Here is a 16,097-nt window from a genome sequence, read left to right on the forward strand (position 1 = left end):
ATGACAATATTGGTGGAACTGTGGATTGGTACAACCATTCTGGAAATCAATTTGGAATTATCTGAGAGGTTACTAAATTGTTCACATCTTTTTGCCCAGTGATCTCACTACCAGAAATATACAATAAGGTCAATGAAAAAAAAAGGTACCATATAACAAAATATTGATATTAACACTTTTTGTAGGAGCACAAAACTGTGGTATATGAATGTAAGGGAATGTTATTAAGCATATGAAGAATTTGTGTGAATTGATGTAGAATGAAGAAAGCAGAACCTAGAGAACAGGAGAGAGGTTCGATAACTTAAATCAAGGAAAAAGCGAAAGCTGAAAACTCAAAATGAATGACATGACAAATCTTGGTTGCAAATAATGGTTCTGGAATGTTCTTCTTTCTTCCCAGGAAAGAAGTGGCAGGCTGTAGGTACATCAGATAGTTTTGTTTAACTGTGAAGTCATAAAGATATTATAGAGAGATTATGGGGAAATGACAGTAGTAAAAAAAAAATGCATTAATCATTAGAGAGAAAAAATGGTATGAGCTGCTTTTGGAATTACTCTCTTATGAAAGCTTTCCAGCAAAGGCTGGATGACCATTTTTCAGGTATACTGTAGAAGGAATTGAGTCCCTTTTAACTCAGATTCTGTTATCAATGGTTCTGTGATTTCATCAATGTCAGTTCACCCTTTGCAGGGCACATCACAACTCATTTGTGCCTTTTAATCCTGTGGGATTCTCATCTTCTAATTAATCTTTCATACAAGCTCTCTTTACTCCCTGGAGAACTTCCAACCCTAATTCCACGCATGAGTACCAGTGCAGTGCTTAAGCACTGTAATCCTTTGCTTCTGCTACTTGACTAGCCTACTTCTGTCATCAGCCTACTTACACCCACCATGCTCTTGGGAACCACATGCAACTTTGGTTCTTTGGAGAATCTAGAGCATAAAGATCTTTAGCCATAGAACATCTCTGGGAGAACGCTAGAGTTAAAATGATGGGATTTTGTGTCAGGGAGCAGCTTGGGATCACTGAAAAAGCTACCTAATTTTCCAGACGTAGCCCAACTTGTTTTCTTCTCCCCAATCAGTTCAGGACCCTGTTATTATCCATCTGCAGTAACCCACCCAAAAGATATGCACTGACGTACTAGGTCAGTGGGCTTCCCATTCAACTGTTTGCCACAGTCCAGACAATGAGCACCTTGATTTATTTGTATTTTTCCAGATGCGTACAATTAGAACTGATCTCTTTTTTGTGACTATGAATCTCATCAAGAAGTATTTTGGCACTTGATGTAATCAATCCATTGATGATAACAGTTGACATTTATATGTTTGTAAAATACTATGCAAACATTATTACATTTAAACCTCACAACAACCCTATGAACTAAGTAATACTAGTATTAATGTTCCCATTTTACAGATGAGGTAAATGAGGTTCCCACTTATAAGGAATCTCTCCATGCTTTGGAGTCTGCATGGAGCATTCTCCATGACAGCAGTGGACATCTTTGGCAAGCACATATTCCCCTTATAAGAGATCATGTTTGATACTGATAATCAAAAGATTTTTTAGTTATTTCTAGAGTTGCATCTATAAAGCAACCTTGTAAGATCTTAACATGCACAGGAGATGCCATGCTGTAGGAAAGCCTCAAAAGCTACATTTATCTCTAAGTTGACTGCTTCTTAAAAATAACTTACTGACAAAAAATAGTGGGATTTTATATCTTCTATAGTATTCAGTCAATCCTGTGATGATAAAGAACTGATCTGCAGTAGAAAACTGTTAGCAAAAGTCAGTCATTCCACTTTCACATTTTCAAGGGCAGCCTGGATACATCTTTCCAATCTTTTTTAAAAAATAATATTATCTGTAATTTTTCTCCAGTCATTTCCCCAATCTTCCTTTTTTTCAAAAATCAGGAAATACAACCTTTGGGCAATTTTTGGCTGCATTAATAGGAACATGGTGTTTAGAACAAAGGAGGAAATAGTCCCAGTGTACTCTGCCCTGGCCAGATCACGATGGCATTATACGGCACAATTGTGCAGTATTCTGTGCTCAGTGCCACATTGCAGGAAGAACATTGACAGGGCGGAGAATATTAAGAGAAAGATAACCAGGATGATGAGGGCACAGAGAAATACAAGGATCATTTAAAGGAAGTGGGTATATTTAGCTCAGAGATGAGATGGGGAGGAGCTGGGGGAGATACAAAAAAATAGTCTTCAAGTATCTGTGGAAAAGGATTAGATTTGCTCTGTGGTCCTGGAACTCATTCTGTTGATCTCAGAGGAGCAACAGACCAGGAAGAAGAGAGGCAGATGTTAGCTTGAAAAATTGCTAAAAATTAGAGCTATCTAAAAGTGGGCTGGATTGCTCTGGAAAGCAGATCTCTTCTCATTACTGGAGGTGTTCAAGTAAAGACTGAATAGTCACTTAGTAAACATTTTAGAGGGAATTTCTACTCATGCAAAAGATAAACTAGATGACCCCAGAGGTCCCTCTCATTTTGAGAGAGCATGATTTTATGCTCCACAAAATAGGAGAAAGCATTCTGGATTTGGAATCAGGAGAGTTGGGTTCAAAGCTCAGCTCTGACGCTTATTAGATTCTTGATAATGGCCAATTCACAAACTCAGCCTTGGTTTCCTCAACTGTAAAATGAGCAAAGTAAAAGGATTCTTGTGAGGAAAAGTAAACCTTCAGGCATTATACATTACCTATTGTTGTTATGAGCTTTAATAATAGCAAAACTTTAGAGATATTAAATAAGACTGTATCTATGGTACACCTACATTTAATTTTTAAAAAATTCCAATTTGACACACATTTACTCTGTTGGCCAACATCTAAGTTTTTACTATAGCTTGATAAATGTCCCTCCAAGCCTGATAATAAACACATGATTCACTATGTCAGTCCCAAAGGGACACAGATAAGTACTGTGAGAAATGAAAAAATAGGATTCTAGAAAACAATCTTGGAATTTCAATAAACAGTCCTTTTCCCTATTTATTCTTTTAAAAAAGGATAAGCTGGTAGGAAATCCACAGGACAGCTGATATCACTTAATTTTTTTAAAATATCACTGACCTCCAATACCACAAAAGATGAATTTGTATTTCTGCTTCAATCTGCCAAATTGATTCCAAATTGTTTCTGAGAACAAACACCTAATCTCCAAATGTTGCATCCATCAGGGCCCAATATAGCCCAGTCAAGATGCCAGTTCCTCATAATGCAGGCAGAAGAGACTGTTTAGGAATATTTTACCTTAGGATAAGAGGCTCTGGGGGTAAAGTGGAGACATAGAGTGGAAGAATTATTGGGCTGGGAGCCAGCACATCTGGATCCTGGGCCTGGTTCAGCCATTGAACAGTCATGAAATCTTGCACAAACATCTTCACCTCCCTGAGCTGTTGCCTCATCTGCAAGATATGGTTATATTAGCTCTTCTTACTTACTTTGTGTGAGAGGTGGGGGTAATTTAGCCTCTCTGGGCCTCCGTTTCCTCATCTGTAAAATGAGTTGGACTAGATTATATCTAAGACCCCTTATGGTTCTAAATCCTATGCATTTTATACAGGACCCTGGAAAGTGTATTAATAACAAAATTCATTCTCACAGTTCTACTAACATAATAAAAAATAATCCAATTCAATAAACATTTATTAAGCACCTCTTATGTACCCTAGCACTAGGACTAGGGAGTTGTAATTTCAATCTTCTAGGAAGTCCAGGGAGAGGAAACTCCCTCTACCAATGCAAGTTGGCACTTTCTTCCTTTTTCTTTTTTTTTGGTCATTCATTCATTGATTTATTTTTTTAGCAATTTAAGCTCTTAATGGAGTTTTCTAGAGCATTTGAGGTGTTGGCTGGCTCAGTTCCCATTGCTCACACTCAATTTCAGAGGGAGAAGTTGCGTTTGGGTTGTTCTGGCTTCCAAGATCATTGTCTTGTGCCCTACATTATGTTCCCTCTTCAGTACTGGGAATAGGAAGACAAAACTGAACACAGATTTTGTTGAGGGAGGTCAGGCTCAGGATTGGGGGTGGGGGAAGCAGGAGACAAACAAGTTATACACAGAGAAACAAACACAAAATAAAATAATTTCATCTCAGATAGGAGACACTAACAACAGGGAAAATCAAGAAAGACCTCTTGAGAAAGATGGCATTTGAGTTGGGCTTTTTAGGGAATTGGAGATTCCAAGAGGGAGAGATGAGAAGGCAGAGAGGGGAAACTATACAAAGAGATTCATCCCCAACAGGACTGATCCTGCTGATCTTATAGAATATAACGAGTATAATAATAATGAGTGCTAGGCTTGGAGTCAGCAAAGATGTGGAGTAAGAGGTGTAAGTTTCCTCATCTAGAGAATGTGAACAAAAATACCTGCCTATATCACAGAGTCATGATGAGACTCAGATAGGATAATATATAAAAAGATGACTTGAAACACCTTCAAGCCCTATGAATGTGCCACATACCATTATCTCATATTTGGTAAATGAATGGAATTCAATATCGTAAACATTATTGCCTTGTTCAAGTGGATGTCTACTTGTTGATTATATTATAGTGGCATTCCTATCACATACGAGTTGGATTAGAAAGATGCTGAAGTCCCTTTTACCTCTCTATTTCAGTGATTCTGTTAAACAGTCTACAGTTAGCTGCCACTGAAGGGGAAGACCTTTAGGAGAAGTAATTATGTAGAATAACTAAGCACAGGAGGTAGCTATGACACATTAGTATATGCTTATAGAAAAATATAAGACAACAAAGTTAACTCTTAGTACAGAGTGGAAGCATGCATAAATTTTGGACTTAGAATTTCACATCCCTAGCATATTCCCAACTAGTTCCAGAACTGATTCATATAAGATGCCAACTGTTAATTAAAATTGTGGCACTTTAGGATTATTACTTGGGTAGATGCAACCATCAATAGAAATTCCAGGATATCCAGGGGCTCCAGGATAACATGAAAACTGGAAGGGAAGGGTCAGTTCAAAGGTGGCCCCCTTCAATGCTTTGATTCCCAAGATCCTAGAATGATTATCTCTGAAGCCAATTCAATATGAATCAACCATGTAATATGGTAAAAACTAATGTGATCTTGGCAGCGAGATGGTGAAAGGGATAGAGTGCTGGGCCTGGAGTTACTAACTGAGTTCAAATCTGGCCTCAGACATTTACTTGCTGTGTGACCCTGGGGCAAGTCACTTCACCCTGTTTGCCTCAGTTTCCTCATCTGTAAAATGAGCTGTAAAAGGGAATGGCGAAGCACTATGGGTCACAAAGAGTCAGACACAACTGAATGACAACAATGTAATCTTAGTCTGCACTGAGAGTCAGAATGTCCAGAACTAGAGAGGTGGAGTCCTGTTGTATTCTGAAACAGTCATAGAGCACTGGGCTCTTTGGGGAGCCACACTTTAGAACACTGGTAAACTGGAATGTCTCCAGGGAGCACCACCTTCCTCTTAGAATCCCTAGTTCACATGTTGGCTCCAATGTGAGGTGGGCTGATTTTCTAATTCCCTTGTTCTAATTCCCTTTCCCCCTCTTTTTAAATGATCTTCTGCATATACATATATACACACATACATGTTTACATGTTGCATATAAGTAGAATGTAAACTTCTTCAGGGCAGGCAATTTATTGCTGTCATTATCTCACTGCCACCTAACATTGCTTTGCACATTGTAGATACTTAATAAATACTTATTGGATTTCATCGCACCAAAATGGTTGAGGGGACTCAAATTCATGTCATAAGAGAATCAAAAGGAATTGGAGATGGGTAGTAGGGGTTGCTTTTTCTGGCTTCCTTAGGCTGTTGAATCAGCTTTCCAAGGAGATTTTCCTTGTTATTATAGCTAAAGTTATATGGAAGACTTGCTTAATTTCTACTTTAATCCTGGTATCTGTGTTTGGGTTTCTACCGTTCTTGATGTCTTTGATATTTTTAAAACTTGACTTGAATTTTGGGCACCTGAAAATTTGCTATGTTGTTTATAATACTTAAAAATACCTGATAATCTAATAAAAATTCTGATTCCCTAGATACAATTACCTCCTTCACCCCAAATTGCTTTGTATTTATTATGTACGTATTTACATATGTACATGTTGTCTCCCCCAACAGATCTTATATCCTAACATCTATATTCCCAGGGCCTCAGACAGGGCCTGTAATGTAATAAGTACTTTTAAAAAATGCTTGTTGGTTAAAAAGGGGGCAAATTTGGCTACTTCACAGTCAAATACCTTTTTCTTTGCCCAGATCTGCTAATCCTTTCAACTTCATTCAGGCAACCGGGGACTTGGTACCTTAGATTTTCATGGAGTTACCTGATAGTCCTAACTGTAATCTGGTTGTGTTGTAAGAAGCACAGCTAGGACTGGCTGGGTCTACAAAACCTATATACATTCTGACTCCCAACTCCTAACCCTAAACTTAGAAAAAGCCTTAGAGATTATTGTGCTAATGCCTTGACTCTTTAAAGATGATACTTTCTGTTAATGCTCTTCTATGATGAGTTACACTAAAAAAGGTAAGGAAGAAAGAGACAGAACAAGTGAAACAAAAATCTAAGTTTCAGTATCAACACTGTCTGAAGCAGTCAGAAGAATACACTAGTACATAACAACAGAAGACCACCCAACCATTTCCTTCCTTTATGGGGAGCACCAAGGTGGTTTCTTTGATGTGTCTTTTCAACAACACTAATACGGTTCTGTAATCTCATCAATTTGGATGTCTCCTCCAAAGATGTGGATGGCAACCTACCCATGCCTGCCCATTCCGTAAATCCCTTGTCCATGCCTTCCAGTAAGTTCACTATTAAGGGTCAACTGCAAGGCTTGTAGTCTTTCCTCACTATCTTTTGACCTCAGGAAGGTACCAGGGGAGCACTCTGGTGTTCTCCTGCCATGACTTATACTCACCACGAGACCAAACAATCTTATTTTCCTCTCATATGTTGTAACCTGTTCACACCCACCATGCACTCCTTTACTGTTGAATAATAATAATGGCAATATGTTCTAATAATGTTGCAAAGTTTGGAACCAATGCACTTTAGCACGTCCAGTAGCTTAAATGCCACTATTCCTAACTGCTATGATTTGGTTCCCATATAATTCAGGATTAATCATCATTACAGCCCCAAATTATCCTAACCATGAACCCTGTTAAACTGAGGCACTGAAGCAGTTAGTGTAGTATCTGTCTGGACTTTATCAAATAGTCTCTAACAAGCAGACTGGCCCAGAAATTGCCAAGGCCATGGTGCAAGAAAACAACAAATGTTTCCATTCAATGTTAACAATGACCATGGAAGGTCTTCAAGGACATCTGTTAAAAACACTCTGAAACAAAGTCTAGTCAGAACACTGAAGAAAAGGAATAAAATAGAATCTTTTTTTTTCAAGTAACCTTCAAAAACATTATTGAAATAGAAACGACTACCAAGTTGATACTTGTAGCCCAACTGGTTTTCCCCTTTAAAATTCCAATTCTTCTGAAGACAGTTACTGAGATATGGCAAAAAAAAAAACAAAAAAAACAAAAAAAACGATTTATGCTGAAGGTTAGCAAGCCTATACACACTGGTTAAGATTTTTTCTGGAAAATTGGGGAAATAAGCAACTTAATAATCACAAGAAAGAAATGATGGTAAAATTATTTTTAAATATATGTATCACTTATTCCTATTACAATTTAAAGGAATTTAAGACACTGTTCACAATAATCAATGAAAGATGTTCAAAAAGTCAGTTGACAAGGAAATTACTGGCATAGTACACGTAATAAAATATCCTGTTAAGCAATGCTGTCAAGTGAATCTACTGTAATCGTTTGAAATTTGGTGAATCATACCCTGAGTTTAAAATGGCTACTTTTCCACTAGACACATGATCTCCACACAACGTGCCAAGTATGGTTCGGCTTTCACGTGCTACAAGTGTTTCTGTTGCACAGTTCTGCCACCAGTTTGTAGGGGATGTTTTCCTCAATGTTTTCTTTCTACAAAGTATACCAAACAGATGTACAAAATTTCAGGATGCAAGATAGAACCATGATGATTTTTCAAAAAATGAAAAAGCAACAAACACAAACCAAAGACTTCATAATTTATTGTCCCTGTATTAAAAATCTTGTCCTGCTCAATATTAGTTTTAAGGTTATATAGAAAACTGACAAGTCATTATTTAGATATCTGTAAGACATGCTTGCCATAGAATAAAATCAGTCTTTGAAAAAAATCTTATCAACATCTTTTTTGAATAACCTTATTTAATATACTAAACTTGCTCAAGTTTATTAAAAATGAACAAATTTTGCAGCAGAAAGAAAAAATTTCAAAATTGCAAATCCTTAATGATGCTTTTAATCTGTTAAGAGAGGGAAAAAAAATAATCCAGCAGTGTACAGAACTGAAAACGGAGGCAGTTACTTATTTTTGCCAAGTGTTCTTTGCTTCTCTGCATGTTCCACAATTTTTTCTTCCACATAAAGTCCTTTCCGCTTTCGTACTGCATTCATGTACTTTCGAGCTTGGTTCTCTGAGTCAGCTTTCTCCCCAAAGTGCAAATATTCTTCCTCAGTAGTTGGAACCCAGAATGGATCACTGGATATTATCTTTTCAAAAGAAAATAGAATATGTCAGGCTTTTAATCTATTTCAGACATTACAAGAGCCTCTTGATTCATACAGTATGTAGTTAAAAAGAAAAAGAAAAGCTTCAAAAGTTGTAGTATGCTTATTGAGACCAAAGAAAAAGAAACTCCTTTAGGACTCACAAATGCAATAAAGTGGTAAGACAAAGCTATTTCTCTGAAGAAAGTACATGACACTCCTCCTATGCTATCCCCCCACACCCATGCAACTCCTGTCAAGATGCAGAACAAAACACACAAACTAATATTGCTAATAAGGGTAAAATACTGGTCAATCCTTTGGCACTACAGAGACATTTTCCTAAGTAGGCTGACACTTTTATTTACTTCACAATGACTACAACCTTTTCCTTGGAGGATCAGCCATGACAGTATATTTTGAGTTGATAGGGAAAAATGGAAGATGTGAGAGAGGTAATGACTGGGATGGAATTAGATCTCAGAGGAGCCAGAAGTAGACTGGATCCAGAAAACAGGTGAAGGAATTAGCATTGGTAGGAACTGAAGACCAAAGGGAAATAGATGAGACAAACTCTGTTTTGAAGTGTGGAGGTCGAGAGAACTAATGGAGCTCACATTGCATGGCCTCAATCTACTTAAAGTAGGATGTAAGACAGAGAATGGAGCTGGGACTTGAAGTGAAAGAGAGAACACTGCAGGGAATATGATAGGAAGCAAGTAATGGAAAGAGAAAAGGGTTTTAATGCAACAAAGAGTTGGAGTTACAAAGCACCATTTGTAGCAGACCTAGAGAGTGTGGTTCTGGGACTTTCTTAAGTCTTGAGCTGCTATGCCATAAACCTTGTTGAGAGTTATCTCGGGGAAAAAATGCAAGAAAGACTGAGAGTCTGTTTTAGGTCATTTGTGTCCAAAATTTATTTTTTCAAATGAACTTAAAATTTCAATCTTTGATGACAAACATCTGTGTCTATGACAAGTGACTATTGCACGTAGATCAGAATAGTGTTGGAAGGTTGAAAATGAAAGTGAAGAATGAAATACAAGTAAATACTTAAGAAACTGACACTTCTGTTTCACATGATTAGAAGAACATACAATTCTGTTTTAGTTCTTCTTGAAGTAACTCATATCTTGTGAGAACACCATACTTTAGGCATTTCCTAATGGGTGGCTTCCTCATATGTCCTCTAAGCTTCCTTAAACCTACCCTGAACTTTAAATGTGCCCCTATTTTTGCCTTCTCGGAATCACATAGTATAAATTTAACTCTGGGCCTGATGATGGCAAGAGGGTAGATCATTCATTTTTTGAAGATAAAGCCTCTAAAGTGCTATTTCATACATTACTAACTTGAAAGTGATAACCTACTTTAATTTGCTCTATCTGTACACAAGAAGGTTGAAATCCAGAGATGGTAAATGCCTTACTTAAAGTCATGTAATCTGGAACTAGATTTCAGGTTTCCCACAAGAATCAGAGCTGTTACTACATAACAGCAAAAAATGTAAACAATCTACCCAATGAGTTTTTCTGTGTAACTGAGTCTCTGCACGAGCCACTAGAGGAAGATAAAAATAGCAGTTAAGAACAGAATCCCAAAGGACATGATCTGGAGTAGTATACACACGCTGAGAAACACCGTTCTGATTTTTTTTGTTGTTTTTTGTTTTTTTAAGGATTAAAGCCAGAGAAAGATCTCTTATTGCCATTACCTTTCTACCTCTTATCACAATGATTTGTGCCTCATCTGTCTCACGAGTCTGTGAATTCAGGGGATTGGGACACTGACCTCAGAATTCCTTGCAGTACTGGACATAGTGCTTTCACCACAATTCTCAATATCACCACAAATTTTCAAACAAATGAACAATAAGCAGACTTCCTCTTGTTTAAACTACTGAGCAGGCGTTTCAAGAGGACTCAAAAACACAATGGTCATTAACAGAAAAAGATACTTGGCTAATCTGATGGATGCCCTATGTATCATTTCTACAGGATCACAGATTTAAAACTGGAAAAGATCTTGGAAGCCCCTTGTTTCTACCTCTTTAATGAGCTCTTCTACGGACTCTTTCAGGTAGTAATGTATGAGATGGAACTCTAGTGGCTGGAACTTCAAAATATGAATGAACTGTCTATCCATTTCCCACCATTAGACCCAGTGGCAGAGCCAGAATTTGAACCCAGGTCTCCTGAATCCAAATCCAATGTACCAATATGCCACATCATTTCCTGTTCGATACAATTGCTAAATAACATATCTTAGGGCCACAATTCACACTCTCCCTTTTTTTCAAGAACATACCACTGATTTAAACCATTAAAACCAATGGAAAAATAGGATTCCATATACAGATATTTATTTTCTAAAAACCTTTCTGGGAATGTACCTATTCTGATTATCTACAAACAGTGATGAAGATTACTGAACCTGTTTGGTAACTGATGTAAAAACCATTTGGAGTGTTTGCTTCTGAGTTGTCCACTGAACACTTTTGTATCAACAGGCTGCAAGTTACCCACACAGTCTGGAAAGGCAGACAGACTGTGGCTGGTTACCCCTAGGAATCAGTAAAATCTCATAACTAAAGTGTAAAACAATCTTCTTATGAAGGAAATCTTTTTGGATAGTCATTTAATGATTTTTTCCTTGATATATTTAATAAAGCTGATAAAAGGTATTTTCCTTCCTTTAACCCATATCATTCTGGCTAGATTTCTACTAATACTAATACTTTCTACTATACTAAAGATAAATGTGACAATAAAATACTGCTGGAACATCAGAAAAGAATAATGGTTAAGGTCTTTCTTTCACACTCCCGCTCTAAAAACACAAATCAATTGTAAATATAGAGAGACGTTTAATCAGCCAGTGGTGACATATTTTTAATAAGCCAATAAATTAGTCCAAATGCCCCAAGAAAAACACTGTGGAGAACATAATCAATATTTAGAATATATATAAACATTTCAGTGTACAACCATTTTCAAAGCTGTATGACTGTGGTGAATGACAAGTCTCTAAAGATCAGTGGCAACTCTTTAATAGACTCTACAATGTTAGAATTCATTTCTGTAATGAATATTAGAGATGCAGGCCTGGCCCTATGCCTATTCCAGAATGTGACTTGAGGGAAGCCAGACAATCCATCTACCCACACATTATCATCCCTGTTATCTTGTAAAGGCCCTAAAATCTCAACCATTAGATGAACTCCTTTGGGCAACAGGTGTATTAAATGCCTTTATTGTTTCCCCTCTTTCCTTTGGATCTGTGATATCATCTTTCCAAATTCAAATTCAAACTGGCAACCCAAAGGGTCATCAACTCACCCCAGAGATTAACAGGAGGAATCTCTAACATTCACTAAAGTTCCTTTTCCTTCCCCAGCCCAAACATCTAAAACAAATAAAAATGAGTGTGATGAGAAACACCTAGCTCTGCTAAGTAGTAATACTGATTTGTGTAATTCCCACACGAGTTGTTTCCACAAATCCTCAATTGCCTAGTCTCAAAAATGGGGGGGCAGAGAGGGAAATGGAACTGGATAAGAGTAATGTCACTTCCAGATCTCAGTACTATGATCCAATGAAAATGACCATCACTGGAATAACACTGGGAGTAAAAACATAAAATCACATTTGATGTTAATGAAAATAGATCCAAAAAATTCCCAAGCTGTTGGTTATATTTTCAATTCTTGCAAAGTCCTCCTTATCTAAAATGCAAGTTTCTTTGAATTCTAACCAAATTTAATTCTGGCCTTATGGGGAGGGGACCAAACTGATATTCCAACCTGGAATTCTAGGAGAAGTCTATAATGCAGTCCAGTGCATTAACAACAAACAAACAAAAAAAGAATATAAAATCTGGTTAGTTTTAAAGTTGGTGAAGAATAGAGCTCTCCCAAAGTCACAAGGTCGTCGTCTTTTTCCTCAAGACGATGACGATGGCAGGAAGTATCATAAAGCTAATTTTAAAAACCATCTCCCCTTTTAAAGTCGTGAATGACTGCGATTTTTACTTTTGCAGTAGAAGGCATTTCCTACTAATTTATTTTTTAACTGAGTTAAACTATCAAGATTGTTCATTTACAAAGATCAATCTTCAAATAACTGTAACATCCAGACAAGAGGGATTGTGAGTTATATCTCTTTTGCATTCCTCTTTATGCTACATAGCATGATACACATAATAGGCTTTCAAATAAAAAAATGTTATTTTTTTCTCATCCATCATCGCTTCTCCATTCACATGGCCACCAACCTAGTTCAGGTCATAATGTCTTGGCATTTTTAGACTATTACCATAGCCTTTTTTAATTGATCTAGCATAGTGCCTGGCAGGTCAAGTAGACACTTAGGCAATGTTTCACTGACTACTTAGTCCCTCTGCTTCCACAGTCCTTTTCTAATTCATATCCTCACATGGTTGCCAGAATAATTTTGAAAGCACAGGTTAGTCATGTTAGGTCCCTGCTCAAGAAACCTGGTGACTACCTATTGCTTCTAGGAGAGGATAAAACTCCTGTGTAGTATTTAAGGATTTAACCTGGACCTGGTCTATCTTTACAGACTTTTTCTTGCCTTGTTCCAGGCAAAATGGCTTGCAGGTTCTATGTCCCCAACACATCAATCCATCTTTGGCCTCCATGCCTTGCCACAGACTGGCCCCCATGCTTGGAATCTCTAGTTTTGGTCAGGACTCAGTTCAAGGCTCTACCTAGGAGAGGCCTTGTGATTCCCCTAGTTATTAGTACTCTCCCTCTTCTGAAACCACTTTATATTTACTCATCTGTGTATATGCTGTGTTTCCCTCCAAGTGGAAAGTAAGTTCTCAGAGGGCAATATTTGTTTTGTCTTGGTATTCTCCAGTACTAAGCACAGTAGTTCATGTAATAGGCTTTTAATAATTATTTGTTGAATGGAAACAACATTAAGACAAAGGAAAAACAACTTGCTCAATTGAGCTGTCTTAAGTTTTATGGGGAAAAAAATATTTTGGCAGTAAAAAGCATTAAACATTAGATCTCAGCAAAGAGGGAAATGAAATCAGTTTCCCTGGAGATTTCTTAGAATCACATTAAGAGCCATCTGATTGGAAAGCTTTTAAAATAAATTTTGCTCAGAACCTGGGTGGTGTTGGACAAATTAAATTAATATTGCAAGTCTCTCAAAACTGTATGATTCTACGAAATTTAAAAACCAAACAAATGAATTTAAAATTAAGATTCTTGTTTGAGGACATGCACATACTTTAAAAAAATGTTCTAGTGCATTTTATTTTGTTAAAACATTTTCCAATTACATTTAATCTGATTCTAGTCATTTCAGAGTTTTTCAGGCTGTGGTTTTGACCTCTCTGTTGAAGACTGTAGTCTTTTTAGAAGTTTGACAGTGAGGGACTGGACAGTAGTTTTAGAGGTTGGCAACATCAAGGGAAGGGCTTTGCTTTGTTTTTTTTTTTTTTAAATTAATTAATTAATTAATTTTTCAGCATTCATTTCCACAAGATTTAAGTTCCAAATTTTTTCCCCATCTTTCTCCTCCTGCCACCCCAACATGGCATGCATTCTGAATACCCCTTCCTCCAGTCTGTCCTCCCTTTTATCATTCCCCCTCTTATCCTCCTCCCCTTTACTTTCTTGAAGAGCAAGATAGATTTCTATACCCCACAGCATGTATATCTTATTTCTCAGCTGGACATGCACATACTCCTAAGAGTAAAATAATAAAATCTTATTCGTATCTTAATTATGAACCAGTACATAGTGTGGAGTAGCAGGAGAAACAAGGAGTCAGAGGATGTGAGTTTGAATGCTGGCTCTTCTCCTATTATGATTTAGGTAAGTGGCTATTTCTCTTCAAATAGGCCTCAATTTCACTTGTAAAATGAAAGGGTTGGACTAGGTGGTCTTTTGAGCTGCTTGTCAGGGCTAAATCCTATGGTCCCAAAAGGATATGTAATTTAAAACATGAACAGTTGCAGAAATGAACAATTTTAAAACTGTTAGACACACAGAGTGGGGGTGAATGTGTGAATATCTGCCGTGCAGTGTGTGTATGCGTATGCAATCCCTGCAGTGGGCTGGATGGGCTACATGTCAGTATAAAGTAAAATAAGAATAATTTTTATACTACTTATTGTTTTGTATATTATCATACCTAAGCTGGCTTTTAAATGGAATCAATTAACAATATTTTTCAGCCGTTTCAAAAATTCACATTTAAGCTTGAATGTCAATAGGGTTGGACTGATTTGGTTTGTATTATTTAGAACAATGGTGGGAAAACAGACAAGAGGTGACATTGCTTTGGCTGCAATCCAAAGAATAATTTTCTTCCAGGTAGGCTACTTCACATTCAGATGGGGTCTCTTAAAAATTCAAGGACTCAGTCAAAAACCTATGAAAATATAATGAAAATTTCAAAGGAAAATGATAACAACCATCTACTGTCTTAACCCAAAGTTTGGCTTCTTTTTCCGCCACACTACTGAAAAAGCTCTCCAAAAAGTCACTAATGACTTCCTATCCACCAGATCCAATAGAAATGAAAGATTTAGCTCTGTTCCCTTTCTGGACTTTCTCCTCCCTCCCACCTCCATGACTTACAGGACATGGCATTCCCTCTTTTCTCATTCTCTATCCCTTCTCCGTATCTTTTTTTCCTGCTGCTCATCATTTAAGGCAGGTTTTCCCCAAGCTTCCAGTCTAAGCTCCCTTATCTCCCTGTATACTCTTTCCATTGGCAATCTCATTCACTCCCATGGCTTCAACTATTGTTACCTCCGTTGAGATGATTTCACAAACTCTGCCCTGTAGACCTGACCTCTCTTCTGAGTTCTAGACCCATCTCTCCATCTTCCTATGAGAGCTTTCTACCTGACCCAGTGCCAAAGTACAGCTTATTGTCTTTGAATTTCCCTCTCTTCCATCTCTCAGATCCAATCCATTACAAAGTATTGTTCATACCACCTCTGAAATGTCACGTGTAGCTCTATACCCTCTATTTCTATTGCTCCTAGCTTCTTACCAACTGGATTACTGAAGAAGCCTTCTGACCAATGTTCCCACCTCCACACATTCCTCTGAACTTCTGCCAGACATCATTCTGACACACAGATCTGGTTATTTCATTCTACTTTAAACATTTCTATGGTTCCCTGTTCCCTAGACCAGTTAAACCATTCTACTTGACTTTTTTCTCCCCCTTTCATAGCCTCTTAAGATTCAAGATTCCTTACTCTCTGGGTCTAGCCTACTTTTGCAACCTTATCTCCTACTATTTCCCCCTCCACACATTCTATGTTAATCTAGACCATTTGTCATCCTCTTTTATACTTTCTTTTCTTGCTGCATGCTTTCTCTCATATCTGGGAAGCCTTCTCCACTTTGCTGAATTCCTACTCCTTTTAAATCCAATTCA

At 37.3% G+C, this 16,097-nt stretch overlaps 1 protein-coding gene across 1 annotated transcript in view; it reads right to left on the reverse strand.

The window, feature by feature from the left end:
• Window positions 1-8,146: 8,146 nt before the first annotated feature.
• EFL1 (elongation factor like GTPase 1) overlaps window positions 8,147-16,097 on the reverse strand; it is a 211,715-nt gene continuing 203,764 nt past the window's right edge. Inside the window, exon 20 of the mRNA XM_072619362.1 lies at window positions 8,147-8,667. Within this exon, the coding sequence (XP_072475463.1) occupies window positions 8,479-8,667 (189 nt within the window). The 3' untranslated portion in view covers window positions 8,147-8,478. The remainder of the gene's footprint in view (window positions 8,668-16,097) is intronic.

This window comes from Notamacropus eugenii, chromosome 1 (genome assembly GCF_028372415.1).
Source record: "Notamacropus eugenii isolate mMacEug1 chromosome 1, mMacEug1.pri_v2, whole genome shotgun sequence".
Taxonomy (NCBI): Eukaryota; Metazoa; Chordata; class Mammalia; order Diprotodontia; family Macropodidae; genus Notamacropus; species Notamacropus eugenii.